We start from the raw sequence: 23,190 nt of genomic DNA, 5'->3' as shown, positions 1-23,190 counted from the left end.
GGCCGCTCAGAGAATACCATCCTTCCAGGGGGAGACCGTTTGGCCCTGTATTCCGGGCCTGCGGTTGGACCGCCAAGCTGAGTGGGGCAATTTCCCATCACCGCAAGAAAGGGCGAACCAGACCTATTTGGCACCCCTTTCCCAGGAGGAGCAGGGGACGGCGCCAGCAGGGTTTGGGGAGGCTGCCCTGGCCAGTTCCCCGGGTTAGAGGTTGGAGGAGAAGAGGAGGGAGAGGAAAGGGCAGCTGAGGACTTGGAAGAAATAAGGTGGCCCTGCTCTACCACCCCTCCCCCACACTGGCTGATCTTCACCCCAAGGCATTTTGGTCTTGGAGCCCAAATGAGCAAAGGTACCAAAGGGAGAGAAAAGAAAGGCTTTTAAAAAAAAGGGTGAGGGGGTGATCGAAAAGATGAGCCACTGAACAGTTGACCATTGTCCAAGTGATTTATGACCCGTTCCTGCTTTTTAGGTTCAAGCAGAGTTCACAAGGAGTAGGGATTTCTGAAAAGAAATAAGCCTTTTTTTTTTTTTTTTTTTTTTTTTTTTTTACCAGTTTTGTAATTATATTCTCAGGTTTTGTTTTAGGAGGGATTACTTTTTTGGGAAGCTGTATTTTGGGGGGACTGCAAAGCCATTTCCAGTAAGGACAGCACCACCACTGGCTCTTGCTTTTGGGGAAATGGACATTAAGGTAGTGGATTGTCACTGAGTGGGAAATTTCTTAAGACAATGTGAACAGGAAAACAGACTCTGATTTTTCAGGAAGCTGCCCAATATTTGTACTTTTGAGGTCTGTACAGAACTTTTTCTAAGAATATGCCATAGGAGCAAATATATATTTAAAGCCTTCTGTCCCAGAAGAACTAGTCAGTTCCTAAATAAGCTATTTCAGTGTGACTGGTTCACCTATCTAGATGAACTTTGTCAACTTGGGAGGCAGGAGTGGGGATGTTTTGCTTCCACAGTTGTAAATGGCATGACAGAGGCAGAATGTTCTGGTGGTCTGAGTGTCCGAGTGACCATTAGGCCTCCAGGAGGTTATGACTAGAAGCAGTATACCAGAAAAGCCTGAAACCTAATCAAATCCAGAGTGCCTCTTTCTTTAGCAGGGGGGCAAACATATGTGAATATTAGTCACAGATTGAAGAGATAGCTGTCCATTTGATATTCAGTAACTTTTAACAAAGAATGATACATAAAATTAATCAAAAGAAAGATTAAGTCTAGTTTTGTTAAGTAGATATCTTAACTACCTACATTTAGGAACACTAATGGAAACAATTTCTACAACATAATATCTTGGTATTAAGGGCCTGTCCTCATCAAGACAAATGGCATACTCACTTATATTCTAAAACAAACCAAAAAAATGGGCAACAAAACAACTTACCAAACAAAGACTAATTAGGAGAATTTTAAAAATTAGAGTAGGCTTTTGGTGAAGGTGGAGGGAAAAATGAGTGAATGATTTTGATATCGGTAGTCAAATTCATTAGGCTACATAAGCTGTCTAGATGATGTGGTCCATCATGATGACCAGGATGAAGGCCAGGGAGAGTTTCTAGGAAGGAAAGTTGCCTGAAAGACAGATCAAGAATTGAGACCAGGGAGCTGACCTATGAGTTTTCTTTATCAAACAGACAAAAGTGATTCAATGGTATTAGTTATACTTTAACTCTTTAGGAGCCTTTCAGAAGAAGTAGGGAGGGAGGGTGCGAAAGGAAACCCTTACCAAGAAGGGAATACAAAAGGGGTGGAATTTTTCTTAGCTTTTTTCTTCTTCAAATTCTGGGTCCATTCATCATGTCATGAAAAGTTCTCTCATTGGTTGTGGTTTGGGTGGGAGGTGGGGTAGAATAGATTATCCAGAGCAGAGGTCAATAAAAATATCTATTATACAATAGATTCAAGGCAAAAATGATAAATTTATAAAGCATTCTCTATTCACCCATGCATTTCCATGCATTTCAAATTCTAGATGTCTTTGCCTATTTCCAGTAGTATCCATTTAAAAGTAGTAGAAGGTCAAAAGTAAAAGGTCTAGAAAAATATAGATGAAAGAGAAGAAATATTTTCTAGCCTCAAAATGAATCTGGAAGTCTGCAAGTCCTCTTTTTGGTTTTTATCTCCTAGTTTTCTGCATTGTAGATTTCACACTGCTGATCCATAGAGCTAACTCAGCTGACTTTCACCCTGTCATCACTAAGTGGACTATGTGAACTTTCATGAAAGATGCTGTGATTTTGAAACCAGGTGGGGGAGACACTTTTCTTTTTTTTTTTTTTTTAATGTTCTGGCTGTTCTGAGTGTGTTATAGGAATTTCATTTCCCATCGAAATTTTGTGCTGACCCAATGATTGACTGATTGATTCACTTATTAATTCACGTATTCAACAAACATTTATTGCACTAACTACATGCAGGAATATACAGACAAATGACACAGCCCTTGCCTGCAAGGAGCTTACAGTCTAGTGGGAGAATCAGCCAATAAAATGTCTGAGGCTATAAGTGCTTTTCCACACAGAATAAAGGCTAAATGAACAATCTTGAAGAAAGTAAACTGTATCTGTAGGTGCGGGAAACCCCTTTCCTCAGCTAGAGTTTAGCAAAAAAGAAAGAAACATCTTATCTTACATTTAGGAAAAATTCCTTCTGACTTTTCCAGAGGTTCAAGTAAGTTGAACTTCATAAAATCTGCCAGGCACAGTGGCTCATGCCTGTAATTCCAACAATTTGGGGGACCAAGATGGGAGGATCACATGAACCCAGTAACTCAAAACCAGCCCGAATAAACATAGTGAGACCCTGTCTCTACAAAAAAACTAAGATCCAGGCATGGTGGCTCACGCCTGTAATTCCAGCACTCAGGGAGGCCTAGGCATGTGGATCACCTGAGATCAGAAGTTTGAGAACAACCAGGTCAACATGGCGAAGCCCTGCCTCTATTAAAAATACAAAATAATTAGCCAAGCTTGGTAGTGGGCACCTGTAATCTCAGCTGTTCAGGAAGCTGAGGCAGGAGAATTGCTTGAACCCAGGAGATGGAGGTTGCAGTGAGCTGAAATCATGGCACTGCACTCCAGCCTGGTCAACAAGAGTGAAACTCCATCAAAACAAAATAAAACGTAAGAAATTAGCCAGGCATGGTGTGAGCCTGTAGTCCTAGCTACCCCAGTAGCTGGGACTCTAAAATACTCTGAAATAGCTATTAATACTAGGCTGAAGTGGGAGGATCGCTTGAGCCCAGTAAATTGAGGCTGCAGTGAGCCATGTTCATGCCACTGCACTCCAGCCTGGGCAACAGAGCAAGACACTGTGTCAGTAAATAAACAGGTAAATAAACTCAGATCCAGCACCTTGCCAATCTCTCCACCACGAAATGGGTGGGAAGCAGAGAGCATGGGCTAGTCCTTCTATATTGACTGGTCTTGCCAATGACACTCCTTCTGGGGCTTCTTGCTTTTCTTCTGACAGGTCACCTGGAGCCTGGGGGCTTGTCCAGCTTTCTCAGGATTCAGCAGACATTGGAAGTGGCAGTTAAGGATACAGTGGTAGTCAATGTTATTTGAGCAGGGTCAGCAGGCCCTGGAGCTTCCTGAGTGCACAATGCAGAAGGCGGCTTACTATGAAAACCCAGGACTGTTCGGAGGCTATGGCTACAGCAAAACCACTGAAACTTACGGCTACGCCACCCCCCACCAGCCCTACCCACCCTCTGCTGCTGCCAACTCCCTGGACACTGACTATCCGGGTTCTGCCTGCTCCATCCAGAGCTCTGCCCCTCTGAGAGCCCCAGCACACAAAGGAGCTGAACTCAATGGGAGCTGCATGCGGCCTGGCACTGGGAACAGCCAGGGTGCAGGTGGTGGCAGCCAGCCTCCTGGTCTGAACTCGGAGCAGCAGCCACCACAACCCCCTCCTCCACCACCGACCCTGCCCCCATCTTCACCCACCAATCCTGGAGGTGGAGTGCCTGCCAAGAAGCCCAAAGGTGGGCCCAATGCTTCTAGCTCCTCAGCCACCATCAGCAAGCAGATCTTCCCCTGGATGAAAGAGTCTCGACAGAACTCCAAGCAGAAGAACAGCTGTGCCACTGCAGGTAGCTCTCTGAGGTGGCTCACCCCCAGACCAAGCCCCCTCCAGACTGACCCAAGGAAGCCCCAATCAGGGCTGGAAATGCAACCTTGGAGGTCATATGTCTAAACTCCTACTCATATAAAAATGTTTTTCCTTTTTAGCGTTCCTGATTGGTGTTATGCCCTTGCAGTGACAGGGTGCTCACTTCCATTCCAGGCTGCAGGTGCTATTGCTGGACAGGTCTTAATAGCTATTAATAGAGAGTGCTTCCTTATATGGGCATATCTGTTTTCCTGGGCTGCTAATCATAACTCTGTTCCCTCTTCCATCCAACAGGTCTTCAAGATTTGAAGACAGGTATAATCCCCAAGCCTAGGTGGTTATATAGCCCATATCACATGAATCTCATTCCCTTAAACTCATAAAAACTAAAGTCTTGGCCAAGAATGATGGCCCACGCCTGTAATCTCAGCACTTTGGGAGGCCTAGGTGGGCAGACCACCTGAGGTCAGGAGTTCGAGACCAGCCTGACCAACATGGAGAAACCCTATCTCTATTAAAAATACAAAATTAGCTGGGCATGGTGGTGCATGCCTGTAATCCCAGCTTCTTGGGAGACTGAGGCAGGAGAATCGCTTGAACACAGGAGGCAGGGGTTGCTGTGAGCCAAGATCATGCCATTGCATTCCAGGGTGGGCAACAAGAGCAAAACTCTGTCTCAAAAAAAAAAAAACCTAAAGTCTTAGAAAGTACCATACATACCAAATACTTTCTAGGCATTATCTAATTTAATTTTTCAAAGAATCTTTTGAGGTAGGTATATGATAACATCCCCATTTTACAGATAAGAAAACTGTTAGAGATGATAGGCAACTTGCCCAAGATCACAAAACTGTAAAGTGGTGCATTTGAGTCCAACCAGTCTGGCTTTAGGGACTGCTAGGCATGACCATGAGTCTCTGTTTGGCCCACCTCAGCCCATTCTCCTGCTCCAGCAAATCCATAATGGGGAGGTGCCTGTCCTATTAGGAGAGGATGTTCTGGGAGACAAGACCAGCCTTGGATTTCTCTAACTGGAAGGGGAGACCCTCAATTTGGGGCCTTCTCTAGGTCCACCCAGGGCATGTAGAAGATAGGCCTGGCCAGGAGCTCTGAGGCCTGCCCCCTCTCTCTGCTTAGACTGGTTGGTTCCTGAAATTTTCTGACCTTGTGTTATCTGATGTGATTTATCTTCAAGATGAACTTGCTTCCAGGTCCAGGGCAAGTTTGGGGCCTGGGGTGTGCTTGTTATCAGGGCTCTGGTTTGCCTGATGCTTTCAGGGGTTGCTCCTAGGCTAAAGGTATTATCTTGCCTGCAAGCTGCTTTTCCTGCCCCTCCCTCCTCAGCTGCAGGCTCAGGCCCTCCCTCCCAGGAGAAATCCATTTGTCTTCCCTGGGAGGGAGTGGACAAGCAGCTGAGAGGTGGCAGGGTAGTAAAAGCGAGTGTTGCGGCTGCTGCTCCCACCACTGTGAATACTCAAAATGCTTCTAGCCTGGCCTTGGACTCCCTGAAACACCCAGGCAGTGTTTTGTTTGTTTGGTTTTTATTTTTTTATTTTTTGGTGTATCACCTCCCTGGTTTTGGGTGCAGTTGGGCTGCAGTGAGGTGCCAAGATCTCCATCCCCACACTTTGCTGGGGGTTGGTGGGGGCTTTGCCCAGCAGCCAGCAAGACAGGCTGGAGCTAGTTCCTTCTCCTTTCCTTCTCCAAACCCCATCCCTGGCAGCAGAGGCTGGGAGGAGTGTTTAAAGGAGTCTGGCCCCTCTTTAACAGGGGGAGGCCTTACCAGCTGTTCCTAGTCTCTCATTAAACTCTTTCATGGCCTTTGGGTGGGCGTGGGATGAGGGACTAGGCTGCAGGGGAGAGGGTGGGCAGAGTGAACTGGATCTCAGAGGGCTGATGGAGGTTTCAGGTGCGACTGATAGGTAGGCCTTGTAGGGGATTGGTAGGTGAATTCTCCCTCGGAATCATACCTCTCAAAAGGCCCTTCCCCACCCCAGCCTGGATTGAAGGTGAGGGGAGGGGGGAGGAAAAGAGAACCAGGGAAGCACCCCTCTTCAATCCTGAGGGTACCCACCCCCTCGCTCAGCGCCCTCCCTCTTTCCCTCCCTGTCCAGGAGAGAGCTGCGAGGACAAGAGCCCGCCAGGCCCAGCATCGAAGCGGGTACGCACGGCGTACACGAGCGCGCAGCTGGTGGAGTTGGAAAAGGAATTCCACTTCAACCGCTACTTGTGCCGGCCGCGCCGCGTGGAGATGGCCAACCTGCTGAATCTCACGGAACGCCAGATCAAGATCTGGTTCCAGAACCGGCGTATGAAGTACAAGAAGGACCAGAAGGCCAAGGGCATCCTGCACTCGCCGGCCGGCCAGTCCCCTGAGCGCAGCCCACCGCTCGGCGGCGCCGCTGGCCACGTGGCCTACTCTGGCCAGCTGCCCCCAGTGCCCGGCCTGGCCTACGACGCGCCCTCGCCGCCGGCATTCGCCAAATCACAGCCCAATATGTACGGCCTGGCCGCCTACACGGCGCCGCTCAGCAGCTGCCTGCCACAACAGAAGCGCTACGCGGCGCCCGAGTTCGAGCCCCACCCCATGGCGAGTAACGGCGGCGGCTTCGCCAGCGCCAACCTGCAGGGCAGCCCGGTGTACGTGGGCGGCAACTTCGTCGAGTCCATGGCTCCCGCGTCCGGGCCTGTCTTCAACCTGGGCCACCTCTCGCACCCGTCGTCGGCCAGCGTGGACTACAGTTGCGCCGCGCAGATTCCAGGCAACCACCACCATGGACCCTGCGACCCTCATCCCACCTACACAGATCTCTCGGCCCACCACTCGTCTCAGGGACGACTGCCGGAGGCTCCCAAACTGACGCATCTGTAGCGGCCGCCGCTAGCCCGAACTCGCGGCGCAATTACCTCTCTTGCTGTAGTGGTGGGGTGGCGGGCGGGGCCCGCGGGGCAGTTCGGGAACCCCCTCCCCGGCTCTTGCCCCGCCGCCGCCTCCCGGGTCTCAGGCCTCCAGCAGTGGAGGCGCAGGCGACCGGGCCTTCCCCTCCATGGGTGTCCTCCTTTGGGTGACTCGCCATAAATCAGCCGCAAGGATCCTTCCCTGTAAACCTGACAGTGCCACATACTGCGGACCAAGGGACTTTAATCTGGTAATGGTGTCCCAAAGGTAAGTCTGAGACCCATCGGCGGCGCGCCCTGCAGAGGGACCAGAGCCCGGAGAGTCTTGGGCCTGGCCCGCGTCTAGCTTAGTTTCGGAGACCTTAATTTATATTCTCCTTCCTGTCCCGTAAGGATTGCATCGGACTAAACTATCTGTATTTATTATTTGAAGCGAGTCATTTCGTTTCCCTGATTATTTATCCTTGTCTGAATGTATTTATGTGTATATTTGTAGATTTCTCCGGCCGAGCTTAGGAATTCGCTTCCAGGCCGTGGGGGCCACATTTCACCTCCTTAGTCCCCTTGGTTTGAACTAGTTGAAAGAGTAGTTTTGAACAGTCGTAAGGGTGGCTGGTGTTTGTAGTTGATGTAAAGGATTTAAGACCGCAAATTGTCCTTCATGGGTAGAGTCAGAAAGCCCGGTGGTGTGGCACAACACACGTTAGTCATTTCTCAAAAGCCACAGCCCTCGCCACAGTTTATTGATTTCAAATTGTCTGGTACTATTGGAACAAATATTTAGAATAAAAAAATTTCTCAGTTGGAAGTGTATCTGTGTTAATCATGCACACTTGCAAGCAGATCACTATGCCTTTATCTCGCACAATCCCCATGGAAGGCCCCAAAATAGACTGACACTTGAAAACATTATTTTATTTATTTGGAGTCTAGTGCAAAAATTGGTTCTGGGGATACTTGATTACTTTCCAGCTATTGAAATTAGGGGAGGGGGAAATGAGGATGCAAACCTAGAAAGGTTCTAGGCAGGATGATTTGGATAGGGCTTTTTGAAAGTAGCTCCTGCTTTGCTCTTTTTACTGCCCTCTTTCTGGACACAATCGACTTTTACATTAGGGAGGCCAGAGCTCACTTTTCTGCATTAAGTAGCAAAAAATAAACTTTGAAAGAAAACTGACAATCAAAGAAAAAACACAAGAGAAGTTGTAAAAAGAATTGAGCTATGAAAAAGCTAAGGTGTAGAAAAAGAAACCATCATTTGGAGATGCACACCTAAGCCTTTTCTCTAGGAAATGCTGTCATGAATTCTTCCTTTGTAGTGGTCATTAGTTCATTTCTAAAGAAATCAAACATTCTCCATGATGTAAAGAAATAACAGTTTCATAAATGAAACATAACAAGTATAAACACCTTGTTTGCTCCTGTTTCTTTGTACAAAATGGGCAAAAATGTCTTCAAGGATTTATAACCATTTTGTAAATACTAATGTGGCTTCTGCTAGGCGTAGACAACTTCCCTGCTTCTATGAGAGGGGCCACTTAGAAAACGCCTTCAGATAAGGTTCAATTCTTTTGTATTTCAGCAAAGTCAGCCCACACATCTCTATTTGGTTTGACAAATAATGCAACTCCCACTACATCCCTGATGACATGAGGTGAAATTCCTATTGCGTGGAAATAATTTAACTTCTCATCTTCTGGTGGAACAACAATCATTTCTATTTGGATGTTTGTATTTCGCTAAGTAATGATGGCTCAAAATAATATTTAGTTTCCTTGTTCCTTTGTGCTGTTTTTAAAATGGCATGTTAGATTGGGGGTGGGAGAGGATATCCTTTTGCTAAATTTCACTTTATCTGAGCAGGTTTAAAATATATATGTTGTAGAAGTGTATCAACAGAATAAATGACTTCAATCGAAGGCATATTTTACCCACTTTCAAGGCTTAACATTGTTTTCTATGAAATTTGCATCCACAGGCAGAATTTCTAATTGTCTGGCAAGAAATTATTTTTTAAGCTATTAGAGAAATCAAAGAAGAGTTCACTGCCTTTCAGGGATTACAACCACCTTTCTTAACTGGCTAAATATTAAATAGCTGAATTGTCAGGCTGCTTAGATTCAGCCCAGTTTTCCCTCATCTCCTCTTCCTACCATAAATAATAATAAAAATACATAATGTATCATGGCTCCAGGCGTTTTCCAGCACAGTGTGTTACCGCAGAAGTATCTGCTGAGTCTGCGGGTGTCTGCAAAGCCCCAAGTATCATTTGCGGCTTAGGGTTTCATGGATTAGACTTTAAACTGTGTCTAGCCCGGCTGACATCAGCTTCCTCTCACACACAGGCTCCAAGGAAGTGCGGGATCTGGGGCTCCCTCTCCAGACAGCCGCAGCCTTCCCCAGCCTTCCCCGAGGCCCTCCACTCGAGTGGGCTGAGGGCTTGGACCAAATCCGCTGCCTTCTCCCACCTTTGGAGGTTCCCGAGACTTCTAAGAATGGCTCGAATCTGTTCCTGCCATTGGCGTGAGACTTATCTGAGGGGCATTGGTCGGGGTGGCGGCGAGCCATGGGAGGGCGCGTTTCGCGCGGCTGCCAGCCCGAGAGAGAGCTGGGGCCTGCGGCACAGCCATTTAAAACTTCATAAATTATAAACATGCCGCCTTAGCCTTCTCAATAAATTCCGCTCCTCTTGAGCCTGCAATTAGTGTTAGAAAGCACCCGAGTCTAAACACAACCAAACGCCCTCTGAAAGGCCCAACTGCCCGAGGTTGCAAACGTTTATTTCCCAGTGTCCCCCTCTGCGCCTGAGGTTTGCACACACAGTCGCCTCCTCCCCCGCCATCGCCGGCCGCACACTCTGCTGGGTTCCCGCTCTGCAAGGGAAGGTCACAATAGATGCTCCAGCGGCGGCGGAGGCGCCTGCTTCCTCCCTCCCGGGTCTCACAAGCAGAGAAACAAGAGGATGGGGGAGGGGATGCCTCAGCAACAGCGCCCTTTGGGGGTGACAATCTCTACCCTTGCCAGGGTCTCTTTCCTGGGATGGGTGCTCGTGAAGGGTTGGGGGGGGCAAAGGGAGAGCACCAAGACCACAAGACTGCTTCAGGCCTTGCCGCCAGCTGCTGGGTTGAGGGTGCCAGGAGCAGCCGCGCCATTGTGTGCCAGGTTTTCCCATGGGTTCCGTGATGGGGAAGGCCTTGTAAAGGGAGCTCGGGCCGGGCCTCTCCGGCACTGGTCTCTGGGAGGGTCCACCTTATTTGCCCAAGGGGAAGAAATGGCTGTCTCAGGCCTCAGCCAGTTCTGCTTTTTGCCTATAAAGACAGCTTTGGGGAAGGTGGGAATCAGGCAGATTGTGAGGCCTTCTGAAGTCTGAAGAAAGGGGTCAAGGCAGGAGCTCAGGCCCATGGATGGGGGGTGGTAGTCGTCTGGACATTCTTGGTGGTTTTGTCCAGGCAATCAAATGGGAATTAAGGCAGGATAGCTGTGAGGCAGCCTTAACGGCCAGCTGCAAAATGGAAGGTGGGGGTGGGGAAGGAGATGCAGACAGTGAGAGCTTTCCCTGCGAAAAACTCAGGATCCAGCCAGGAGTGAAGTGCTGAGACCCAACTGGGCTAGTCAGGAGGGATGGGGAAGTGGCAGAAGAAAGGCCTGAAGAGTAGCCTTGGCCACTGGTAAGCAAGTCAGAAAGGGTGATTAAGGACATATTCTGCCTCCTGGCTTTCAGACCTCCGCCTCATCTACAGACCTGACAGAGAAAAATCTGCCTCTGATGGAATCATTAAGTTAACCATCCATTTGTACCATTTCTTTGTATAGGCTTTCAAATGAGAGAGAGGAGAGAATATAGAAGGAGTACATTTCCCTTGGTGCAGCTCCAAGCTCCCTATCAGAGACACATCAGCCAAATTAGTTTCTGAGGCTCCAGAGGCTGCTAACCTTGCTGAACAAAGATTTTTCGAATTTCTATGTGTTAGGAGTATTAAAAGATAGCGATTACCTATACTAGCTGCCTGTGTCCCTTCTCCCTTCCCCAGTTTGTACCAGCCCACTGGCCCTTGAGTGAAGTGCATCTTCTCAGCCTGCGGGCTTAGGAGCTCAGGCTCTCCATCTGTTGAGGTTTTTCATTAGGGAGACTAAAGAGGATGTGTGTGGGTGTGTGTTTGAATAACAAAGAAGTAACCCTTCATTCTAATAAAAAGTGTTCCTCTGCTTTGACCTGGGGGAGCCAGAAGCTTGTTTATACCTTCAGTATTCCAGGGACAGTCACAGGCCTGTTTTGACCTTTTCCTGAGAATTAGCTGAAACTTCCTTCTGAAGTCAGTAGTGAATCTCTTACAGGTCTAAGGAAGGTCCTCTTCATCTGCGAGTTCTTGACATTACTTTAGTCCTTCTTTTAGAAACTGGAAGAAAAGAATAGGAAGAACAGAAGTTTGTGAGTAGGCAGGAAGAGAGAAGGAAGACCCCAGTCTTCACAGGCCTATGGCCTAATCACTTCAAGGCGCTGCAACTTCCCAGAGAGAGTATATATGTAGAGCCTGGGTGAGTGGGCCTATTTCTAGACACTTGGGCATGGAGAGCTGAGACTGGATTGTCACTAGCCAAGTGACAATCTCCAAGCCCTTACCATCTTGGAGAGCTGGTTCTTAGATCTCTCTTGCAGAAGGCCTGGATAGAAAGAAGAAATACTGGATATATAAGTCCTCCACATTCCCTGCACTGGTGATGCTGAAGAGGAAGGATGGTGAATGATGAAGATTATCACAGAGGATGAAATGTTAGTTCTCAGTTCTCATTGTTCCCTGTTTTGTTTTGTTTTGTTTTGAGATGGAGTCTTGCTCTGTCACCAGGCTGGAGTGCAGTGGCACAATCTCAGCTCTCTGCAACTTCCACCTCCCAGGTTCAAGCGATTCTCCTGCCTCAGCCTCCCGAGTAGCTGCGATTACAGACGTGCACCACCACGCCGAGCTAATTGTTGTATTTTTTAGTAGAGATGGGGTTTCACCTTGTTGGCCAGGGTAGTCTCCATCTCTTGACCTTGTGATTCAGCCACCTCAGCCTCCCAAAGTGCTGGGATTACAGGCATGAGCCACCGAGCCTGGCCCTGTTCCCTGTTTTCTATTCCAGCTACAAAAACCCTTATCTTTGGAGTCCAAGGTTGAAAACAAATGGATTTAGGTATCTAGCCTAAAGCCTATTCCTAAAAACTTTTCCCAGGTTTCACACCCACCTTGGCAAGTTGGAAAGTACAAAGACGGTATAAGGGCCAATCTTCAGGCCAGGTCCAGCATGAAACAGAGTGAACAAAATATTTCCACACATTAGGGAAGAGCCAAGTGACATGAATGTCCAATCATTTGCAATAGCAGAGGCAGGTGAAGGGTCCCCAGATCTGTAAGGCAGGAGCTATTGCATGAGTCGTCCTGTCCTAGATCTTGGGCAAAATGTCTTGATTGGTTCCTGTAGCTATTCTGGATTATTTGAAAGAAATAATAATATCTGGGGAATCCTAAAAGCTGAGTTTTAACATTAGTAAGGGCCAGAAGAATTTAAATCCTAATTTAAGCCAGAATTCATGAAGAGTTCCGGTACAGATAGTGTTTTTATCTGTACCGGAACAGCTAAAAACAGGGCTCAAAACCAGGGCTTGAAGCAGGGCTCAAAACCAGGTCAGGAGGGCTTGTTGGGCCAGGAGTGTCCGTGGTTGGTGAGGAGGCTGGGGGAAGGCCTTTTGATGGCTCCATTGTTCACAGTGCTGCCCTACATATACCATACCCCACCCCACCTCCTCTGCCAGGGCCGAGGGGAACAGTAGGTCCGGTAAACTGAGCTCTAGGGAGCTGGTACCAGCGTCCCTCACCCACCCTCGGCTACCCCTTGGGGCAGCAACGATGCCATCCCTGCCCCTGGTAGAGAACACACAAAGGAAGCCCCACCCGTCCTTGGACCTGAAGACACGCTGGGGAGGGGGCTGGCGTGGACCCGTTTCAGGGTGCCACCAACCCCCGCGGGGAACAATAGCTGCCGCCTCCTGGGCGGTCTGGCGAGCGCAAGGCACAAAGGTCCGCGCCGCGCGGTGATGCGCAGGCTCGCTCCGCGCGCGTTCTCCGCGCCCCCGCGAGCCGCCAGGCTGCAGGCAGGGTGGGCTGATGCTCCTGATCCACCTGGAGCACTTTCGCAAAGACAAACGGTGAGTTAATCACCCTACCGGCTGGCGACCGGGTCCCCTCTCGCCCAGGAGGTGGACTGGAGGGGGCTGGGGTGGATTTCTGTGTGTGTGTCTAGGGTGGGGGACGGGAGAGGTTAGTCCTATTAAGAGTTCATCAATCACCCGGTGTGCACTTTTCGCTCGACAGCGGTTCCTCCTACTTCTGAGCAAGTCTGGGCCAGCTGGGATCCGACCAGAAACCGCAAGCGGAGGAGACGCAGGCACACAAGCTGAGCGCTAATGGAAGGCGCGACCTGAGCCCCGCGCCTGCTGGGGAGCTGCGCAGCCGGGACAGCAGTCGGCAGCGCAGGGCTGGCCGTCGCCCCCTCACGTCCGAAGCTAGCAAGGCTGCCCGCCAGCCCCGCCGCCCGCCAGCCCCGCCGCCCGCCTTCGGACTTCCCGGGACGCCCAGGGCCCTCCCAACGCGCCTGCACCCACACCCGCCCCTGACCCACAGTGACCCTGCATTCCCCGCCCCCCGCCACACCTCCTGCGTGCCGGAATGCCACCCTTAAACGCTGCTCTACACCCAGAGAGGGCCGAATCCACCTTTGAAGGCAGGGCAGGACTAATTTCAATGGGTCAGAAGGTTCTTGCAGGCACTGTTTTATTTAAGAGTGTCTATTTACTGGCAGGAGTATTTGTGTGGGAGGAAGTAGGCTAAGACTGCTGTTGAACTTGAAGCTAAACTTGAATGCCATTTAAAATAACAATAAAAATATACTTAAAACACCAATCACAATGATATGACTCACCTCTCCTTTCCAATGTGGAGGAAACACTCCAGTATTTTTACCTCTGTTCTTTCTAGCTTATTTTAAGAACACCCTAAAGGGACAGACAGCAAGTTTCGGAGGGTAGTCATTAGCATTAGAGCTGTTTACAGCAGGAGGGTTTGGTGGAGTTAGTGGTGAAGCATTTTTATAATCCCTCTGGAGTGGTCATGCTGTTCTCCTTATAAATCCTAACCAAATTCCAGCCTAGTTTCCCTTTCCCCATTTTTTGCTGGGGGACATCAGCTGAGATGTTTCTGAAGTTAGTAAATGTGTTGCCTTAGCCCACAGGAAAGAGTCCCTGAAGGACAGAAAGCCTCAGCTTTTGCCCCCTCTTCCTTCAGCCTTCTCTCCCTTCATCCTCTCCCTTCATCCTCTTGGGTGGAAAATGAACTTGCTTTGGAAAAATGTTCTACCATGTTGCTTCACATAGATATAAGCTGAAGCATTAAGCCCCACACAGTGTCCTGAACTCACTGAGCAATGAAACTACTGGTCCTGCTGTCCTTGGTTCAGTCTGTCCCTCCTCCTTGCCTTGCACCAATTCCTAGTGAACAGCTCCTATACACACTGTGCTGGGCTCTGGGATACAAAGATGAGTCACTGATGGTGTGTGCCCTTCAATCTAGTGGGGAAGAGAAACAATCCTGAAGCAATAATGGTGGATGCTGTAACAGAGGTGTGGTGAAAATGTTTCTATAATAAAAAAGGAGCCACTAATACTACTGTAAGGTCAAAAAAAAAAAAAAAATCAGAGGAGGTAAATTCAGGTTCCTGAACTATAAGAGTTTTTCAGGCCAAGAAGGGAAGGCCATACTAGGTAGAAAGTGCAACTCATGCAAAAGCAAAGAGGGAGGAAAAAGCAAAGTCTGCACTTGGAACAAGGAGCATACTTTGGAGTGTGGGCATCCTGGCTGAAAAGGGAAGTTGCACAGGGTTTATATGAAGGAGTCTGGACCTACTCTGTCCAGAGTAGGAAACCACAGCAGGTTTTAAGCTGGGATGTGAAGTTATGTATTTTGAAGCTAACTGTTAGGGATGCTGTATCTGATTGGAGAAAAGAGAGACACGGCAAGAAGAACAAAAAAGGAGGTGACTGCATCAATACAGCAGTTAGAGAGGAACTAGTTCCAATCAGAGAGGAACTAATTAACAAGAATGAAGAGAAAACACATTTAGGAGGTAGAATTCACAGGACTCAGTGATCAACTGGATGAGTAAAAGAGGAGTTGTGGATATTAATCTCTAGATTTGAGGAGCTGAGTCATCCTAGTCACTAAAATAAATAGAGGAGGGAGAAGAGAAGCCTTTGCAGGGAAGCTAATGAGTTTGGTTGCAGTCTACATTGTATTTTCTGCTTTGCTACTGACATACTGTGTGGCCCTATGCAATTTACTTAATCTTTCTGGTCTTCTGTTTCAGCAGTGAAAGAGTCAATAAAGATATCTACCTCATAGGTTTATCATTAGAGTAGTATGGGTATGTGTGTTAGATATCAGTAAAGTGAGTATTCTATAGAAACCTAAAACCTAAAGAAAACACACCCCCACTCACACCATGCTGATTAATACTTAGATCCTGGGTGGCCAGTGAGAAATGTCTTAGAGAAATTAAAAACAATGCTTTGCAGATATTGAATCCAAGCTAATGTTTAGGACTAGGTTAGATCAAATTGCTAATCAGAGACCTCTCCTTCAAGAGCAGTGCTTGCTGGAGGAGTCATGCAGAAATGTGTTCTTGGTATCAGACCATTAAAGAAGAGGTCTTTTAGCCAATGTCACACAGCTTCCATGTTTTGTTTTGTTTTGTTTTAATATCACCTGTCTTTCAGAGAATGCTTGAAGGCACCTACTGTCTTTTGAACCTCCTTAAGCCCCGTGTGGAATGGTGTAGTACAGGGAATAGTGCTGAAGATCTGACTCTGGCCATTTACACTGGGTGTGATTACAGCAAGTTGTTTATCTTTTCTGTGTTAGTATTATCATTTGTAATACAGAATTATGAAAGGTTCAAGATAAGGAAGAGAGAGATTTTGGGAGATGTTATAAGGGTAAGTAAAAGGTATTATTTTTCACTTATCAGATCGGCAAACATAAAAACTTCCCATTAACTTGGCAAAGGTGTGAGAAGACAGGAGTGCTCATATATTGCTGATAGTGGTATAAATTGATTCATTTCTGTAGAGAAATGTATTAAAACTGTCAGTACACATACCTTTTGACTAAATCATTTCACTTCTACAAATTTTTCTAATAGGTAAAAGCTTGACCATGTGTTTGTAATAGCAAAAGGTTGAAAACAAGCTAAATGCCCATCAATAGGGAATGGCTAAATGAATTGTGGCAGGTGTATACAGTAGAACGGTATGAAGTTATAAAAGTAAACCAGGGCCAGATGCTGTGGCTCACATCTGTAATCCCAACACTTCAGGAAGCCAAGGCTGGCAGATCACTCAAGCCCAGGAGTTCAAGACCAGCCTGATTTTTGTAGAGATGAAACCTTGTCCCTACAAAAAAATACAAAAATTAGCTGGACGTGTTTGTGCATGCCTGCAATCTCAGCTACTCAGAAGGGTGAGGTAGAAGAATCACCTGAGCCCGAGGCTGCAGGGAGTCATGATTGGACCACTGCACTCCAGCCTCAGCAACAAAGTCAGACCCTGTCTCAAGCTACCACCACAACAACAATGCAGGAAGTTATATGTGTATTTATATGAACATCATTTATATGGAATGATCTTCAAGATACAATGGGGGAAAAGCATGGTGTAAAAAAGTCTTCCTAGCATGCTACCATTTGTGTAAAAACCTGTGGGGTACACACTCACACGTATATAAATTGTGCTAGTAAAAATTGTCTCTGAAAAGATACCCAAGTTGGTTGCTTATGTGAAGGAGAATTAGGTAGCTGGGAAAAAGAGTGGGAGGAAGACTTTTCACTGTATACCCCTTTGTACCCTTTGAATCTTGAACCAGGCACATTTAAATTTATTACCCATTTGAAAAAGTAAAAGAAGCCAGGCATGGTGGCTTTCACCTGTAATTCCAGGACTTTTGGGAGGCTAAGGCAGGCTGATCACTTGGGGTTAGGAGTTCGACACCAGCCTGGCCAACATGGTAAAACCCCATGTCTACTAAAAATACAAACATTAGACAGGGGTGGTAGCATGTGCCTGTAGTCCCAGCTACACAGAGGCTGAGGCAGGGGAATCACTTGAACCCAGGAGGTGGAGGTTGCAATAAGCCAAGATCATGCCACTGCCCTTCAGCCTGGGCAATTAGAGCAAGACTGTCTCATAAAAATGAAAAATTAAAAAAAATAATAAAAGAACAGAGTAGAGGGTGGCAGGAGGGAGAATATCAGGAAAAATAACTAATGGGTACTAGGCTTAATATCCAGGTGATGAAATAATCTGTATAACAAACCCTCATGATACATGTTTATCTATGTAACACATTTGCACATGTACCCCTGAACTTAAAATAAAAATTACAAAACAAAACAATACCATTAAAAAGAAATGGAACTCACCTTGAGTAAAATAAGTAAATAAAGGAACAGCAACAACAACAAATTGTTAGTACAAGTGACCTGGGTGTGCCTGTGTGTGTTCATATGTGTTCTTATTCATACTTGCTCTATCCAGCAAAATTAATCTTGGGATACCTCTTGTTTTGTTCCCCCAGGGCTCTGATGCTGATCAACCTCAATGATAATGAGGTGACCCTTTACTCTTGCTTGGTGGTGGGGACCTAGGTCTGTCTCTGCCCTCTCTTGTAGGAGTACTCAAGATGAGGCTATAGAAGTCTGGGGCAAAGCAGCAGGCCTCTCAGTCAGAACCACTGACTGTGTGGCCTCCCGGAAATGAGTACACCTTCTTGAGCACTGCTCTGCTTGCTCGGGATCGAGGCCTGCCACTATGCCAAGGGGTGGCTACTGTACTTTTTTTTTTTTTTTTTTTTTAGACGGAGTTTCACTCATGTTACCCAGGCTGGAGTGCAATGGCGCGATCTCGGCTCACCGCAACCTCCGCCTCCTGGGTTCAGGCAATTCTCCTGCCTCAGCCTCCTGAGTAGTTGGGATTACAGGCACGCACCACCATGCCCAGCTAATTTTTTGTATTTTTAGTAGAGACGGGGTTTCACCATGTTGACCAGGATGGTCTCGATCTTTTGACCTCGTGATCCACCCGCCTCTGCCTCCCAAAGTGCTGGGATTACAGGCTTGAGCCACCGCGCCCGGCCGCTACTGTACTTCTTTCTCTTCAAAGACTGTGAAAAGGCAATGGACTGTGGAAAGTCAGGAGACCAAAGGTGGTTTCATTTTTTGCAGGATGGCTTTGCCTTTTAACCCCTGAATTAAAGTGACTTCCTCTCTAAAATTAGGGGTTTGATATAGCTTACCTAGACAGTGTTTCTAGCTTTGACATCTTAGGCTGTGAAAAGTCAGCCTTTAGCCAGAGGAAGAGTTATAGCTTAGGCTAAGGGACATTTGGCCCCCTCTGGATCCCTGGGGCTCAAAGGCATACTCCAGACAATTTGAGAAACACAAAGGAAAAAGGGTGGAGTCCTCTCTCTTGAGATGCCCATTCTCACTTCTTTCTTCTTCCCATTGCCTCAGAACCACTCTAAATTTTCTCTGAAGAGACTGGAAGAGACAAATCTCTTTCTCTTCCCACCCTACTGGCATCATCAGAGCCAAGATAGGGAAGTGGCAAGAAGCAGAAGTGAGCCCAGTCTCTGCAAATCACCAATGGCCAGCAAAACTTGGGAAACTTCCAACTGACCACTTCTTAAGGATATGTTCTAAAACTTCAGCCCAAGTAGACTTAAGTTTGACCTTGACATTGACCTATCTGCAACCCAAGAGACCTCTGGACACTTTTGAGGTATACTCACGTACCAGCTAGCCATGACCTGGCATCATTCATGATCCCTCCCATAGGAACATCTCCTTTCTTCCCACACTGCCCCTTCCCAACCCAACTCCTACAGCAGAACTTTCCGAAGTGTAGTTCCAAAGAATCTTGCTTTAGGATTACTCCAAAGGCCTTGTTTAAAAAAAAAAAAAAAAAGGATTCCTAAGCCAGGCACAGTGGCTCGAGCCTGCAATCCTAGCACTTTGGGAAGCTGAGGTGTGTAAATCATTTGAGCCCAAGAGTTCAAGACCAGCCTGGCAGCAGAGTAAGACTTCTTCTCTAAAAAAAAAAAAAAAAATTAATTAAATAAAAAAAAAAAAAAAGTATTCCTGACTCATACCTATTGGATAAAAGTCTCTGGGGGTGACCCATAGAAACCTCAACTTTTAAACAAGGTTCTGTGGTGATTTCTACCCACATGATGTGTTTTGGGAGGCAATAATCTAAAGATATCCTTCAGCCAGTATTAGTCCTGGTAAAGACACACCATTCTATTCACTCTGCTTATGACAAAGAAACATTTGTCAAATGCCTCCACGTGCAAATCACTGGCTTGACCAGTGAGACTTTCATTCACAAAATTCTCAGGGAAAGGCACAGTACTTTAAATGTTTTCCTCAGGGAAGGTCATATTGTCAGATTTCCAACAGGTTTAGAATTCTTGTCCTTAGGACCCCTTTGCATCCCTACCTCCGTCCTAGGATGACTGAAGGATGCTACAGAGAACAGCATCTTAATCTGCACTTTCTCTTAATGTGGCTTAAGACAAAAAGACACCCACCATTTTTCACCCCAACAAAGACTTTCTGTGTCTTGGGGTTAGGAAGCCAAGAGTTTTAATGTGCTCAAGTGTCTCCAAATGGTAACATAGTGGGATTTGTCTAAAGGGCTTGCCCAGAGCTTCTTGAAAACAACTTTAAAAACACAGCAGTAATCGCTGCACTTGGGGAGGCTGAAGTGGGCAGATCACCTGAGGTCAGAAGTTCAAGACTAGCCTGGCCAACATGACAAAACCCTGTCTCTACTAAGAATATAAAAATTAGCCAGGCATGGTAGCATGTGCTTGTAGTCTCAGCTACTAGGGAGGCTGAGGCACGAGAATCGCTTGAACCTGGGAGGAGAAGGTTGCAGTGAGCTGATATTGTGCAGCTGCACTCCGGCCTGGGCAACAAAGCGAGACCCCATCTCAAAAATAAAATAAAATAAAACAAACACACAGAAGACCAGACTGCCATCCTCCATCACTTCTGTCTGCAGAAAAGAGGCTAGTTATTAGAAAGGGAAAGAAAGGTAGTCATGAAAGGGATAGGGAATGGGTAGGGAGTCACTGCTGTGATGAGCAGGATGGGAGAGATTTCAAAGCATTCCTACATCAAACACAACCCGGCAATCGGGGCCCCTCTGCTCTCATCTCCTGTGGAGAACTCAGCACCAGGACCCAGCAGGGCAAGTGACCATTGGGAATTCATGGCTTGACAAGTAATAAAATTAGTAAGACATTTCTCCCATATTCTGTGAACATCTAAGAGACAAACTTTAAAGTAACTCAAAATATGCTACATTCACATCTTTCTACATTTCCCCAAATAATATCTTCCAATCTCTCCTTAGATAATTATAAATTAAGATTATTTTAGAGTAAATTTATAGTATAGCTAAGACCTGTGTTAGAAATTAATCTCTAGTTCCTTTGGTTCGAGAATGTCTTTTCCCTAGCCTAATTTTCTCCTAACAAAATGCCCATACATAGTAAATCCTTGGTAAATATCTGTTGAATTTGAGTATGAGATGACCAGAGTCTTGACTTCCAATCTTCGGAGATTAAGGGAGTGGAGAGAAGTGTGAATGTAGCTTTCTTTATGCAATTATCAGAGAAATGCTATTGGGTTTGAACAAATATTGAACAACTCCTCCTCATTCTCACCCACAACTGTAAAAACAAAACAAAACAAAACAGTATTTTTAAAAACCTCACTCTTTTAGGACATTTTCTTCCCTCAGAAAGGCTAAATCTCCAAAATTTTACTTGATGGAGCTAGTGTGGATAGCTAATGGGTGCATCAAAATCAAGGTCTAATTATATCAGGAAGGACCTAGCCTTTGCCCTAGATGCTCAGCAGGAAAAACCTAGACTTTGTTGCCATGAAAGCTGCCAGGACACCAAGGCAGCCTGATTTTTCTGAAACCTTAGAGAATAGGCCCTTAATCTGAGGGGTTTTGGTCAGACTTGCCAGACAGGCTGACTTTTCTGCCCTAAACCTTGGGTTGCAGTTGGCTCGATGTCTTCCCCAAAGAGGTTTACAAAGCCAGTCTTCCTTCTTGACCCATGGGACCTCTGGGCTTAGGAGTTATGATATGATAAGTATTATTTGGGGGAATGCTGTGAAAGCTGGGACATCTTGCAGATAAAACTGGCTATTAAAATCTGGCCAGAGGTGGAGGAAGGGGCATTGTGAACTCAGCAGCATCTTATTTGCTGATACTTTTGCATAAACAGCAGAGAGGGAGAGCAGTGAAGAACATGTCTACATTTTAAGGCTGACCTAGCTCTGAAGAGCTTTATCATTTCCTAACTAGGGTGCTAGGGAAGAACTTTTATTTTTCTCCTCTTAAAAATTATTTAGGACCTTTGTCATCTGACTGGCTACACCACAAAACTGAAATAGCAAAATCAAGTTTGAAGGGCTATTTTCAGCACAGGGATTCCATTTCCAATCAAACTCAAGAACGCCAGCAGTGCAGGAACCACAGATCCCTTTAAATTTGTGCTCATTCCCAGGCATCCACCCTCTGTCGGCTCCCCTCAACCTGGGGACACCCCTTCTCCATACTGCAGCAAGTTCAGGTCCACCGGTAGTTTACATTTTGGCAGGGCTTTGTTTATTCACAAGTCCACATCCCTGGAAGGAACTGGCTCCCTGAGCTGTGATGGCTTCTATTCTAAAGACTTCCTTAGGGTGGAATTTTAGGCAACAGCTCAATCACTCCTTTATGACAAGTGGATCAGTAAAACAATAATAAAACCTCGGTTACCATAACTCAAGCTGTAATAGATTAAGTTTTCAAGGGTACTTGATATAAGCTCTGAGTAGCCTCTTTAGAATCTTTATTCACACAGGGTTTTAGGAAACCACCATTTTTCATTACTACCGTGTCTAAATAACCTCTATTTATCTAATTTGCTATTTTCCCACAGCCCCCCAAAAAGGGAAACATTAAAAGAAATACTCAAGGAAGTTTTAAAGTTTGTCATTATAAAGCTGGTCTTTGTAACCTTTCTACTCTTCATTTCCTGTGCCAGTTGCACTTTTATTTCCCGTCTCTCTACACTCAGTAAAACCATATTATCAAGGGAAAGACGTGAGCCCATTAACATCGTGAGCCCTCACATTTCACTAGCAAGAGACGACACAGCACTTATCTGATGGAGCAGAAGCTCTAATTGCTTCGAGGTACAAGTCCATCCAAACCTCTGAGATCTCACCCGTCCTCTGGAAGCCTTTGCGCCCTCCAGACAAGATCCTCGGTGAAAGCAAGCACCGCACCTTGCCTGTGCCAGCCTCCCAGAGAGGTTCCACTACCACCCTGGATGCTTTATTTCAACAACCCAGCCGGAGGGGAAAATCTGCTAAACTTCCCCACAAGGCAGAAACTTTATCAAAACCTGGCACTACAACACTGGCCCTCATCACGCTGCCACAAATTGCGAGGGATATAGAAAGCTGCGAAGTCACGTGAAAAGGAAGCCTAGTCAAAAAGTGAAGATGTTGTCCTGCCCTAGGCACACAGCACTCACAGCATAAAATGTAGGGCCATGAGTCATAGGAAAGGAAGAAGAAAGGGAAAAAACCAAGCATTTGCTCTAGGTTTAGAAGAAGGATAATAACATCAGTGCCCAGAAAACCGAATGCGCAGAGGACTCAGGAGAAGGGAAGAGGAATAACTTTACCTATCCTGGAGGTAGGCGAAGAGCCGTCTCCACCCTCCGCGCGCCAGGCGCCCGTTTAACCTTTTCCACGCCGCGAGCCCACACTCCTCCCCAGAGGGACTAGTCCCCCACGGTCCAGAGCAATAGCGACTCGCGCCCCTCCATCCCCTCGCCCTCACCCAAGCGGCGGGTCGTTCCTTTCTCCCCCCACCTCGCCCAATACCTGTCCCGGAGCAGGCGTCCTGCGCTCTCGCCCCGCCGTTGCCCAGGCAGCCCCCGGCCGGGCCACCTCTCCCCGGGGCTGGGGGGCGCCGGGCGGGGGCCCAAGGCTGCTTTGGCTAAGTTGGCG

General features: G+C 46.9%; 1 protein-coding gene and 2 long non-coding RNA genes across 3 annotated transcripts; 2 read left to right on the top strand and 1 right to left on the bottom strand.

The window, feature by feature from the left end:
* Positions 1–3,477: 3,477 nt before the first annotated feature.
* HOXD3 (homeobox D3) lies at positions 3,478–9,202 on the top strand. The gene is made up of 2 exons (XM_032292872.1): positions 3,478–4,102; positions 6,237–9,202. The coding sequence occupies exons 1-2, from the start codon at positions 3,562–3,564 to the stop codon at positions 6,992–6,994; spliced, it is 1,299 nt and encodes a 432-aa protein (XP_032148763.1). The 5' UTR covers positions 3,478–3,561; the 3' UTR covers positions 6,995–9,202.
* Positions 7,918–23,163, bottom strand: LOC116561119. The gene is made up of 3 exons (XR_004273295.1): positions 23,065–23,163; positions 11,261–11,417; positions 7,918–8,356 (listed from the first exon to the last, which is right to left on the bottom strand). It is a non-coding gene; the product is annotated as an uncharacterized LOC116561119 (long non-coding RNA).
* On the top strand, positions 12,474–13,958 carry LOC116561121. The gene is made up of 3 exons (XR_004273296.1): positions 12,474–12,623; positions 12,659–13,204; positions 13,371–13,958. It is a non-coding gene; the product is annotated as an uncharacterized LOC116561121 (long non-coding RNA).
* Positions 23,164–23,190: the final 27 nt, after the last annotated feature.

The sequence above is a fragment of the Sapajus apella genome, unplaced genomic scaffold (assembly GCF_009761245.1).
Source record: "Sapajus apella isolate SASKATOON/1434 unplaced genomic scaffold, GSC_monkey_1.0 scaffold28, whole genome shotgun sequence".
In the NCBI taxonomy this organism is placed as follows: Eukaryota; Metazoa; Chordata; class Mammalia; order Primates; family Cebidae; genus Sapajus; species Sapajus apella.
Note: the sequence above shows the minus strand (reverse complement) of the source record. Positions and strands in the feature narration are given on the sequence as shown.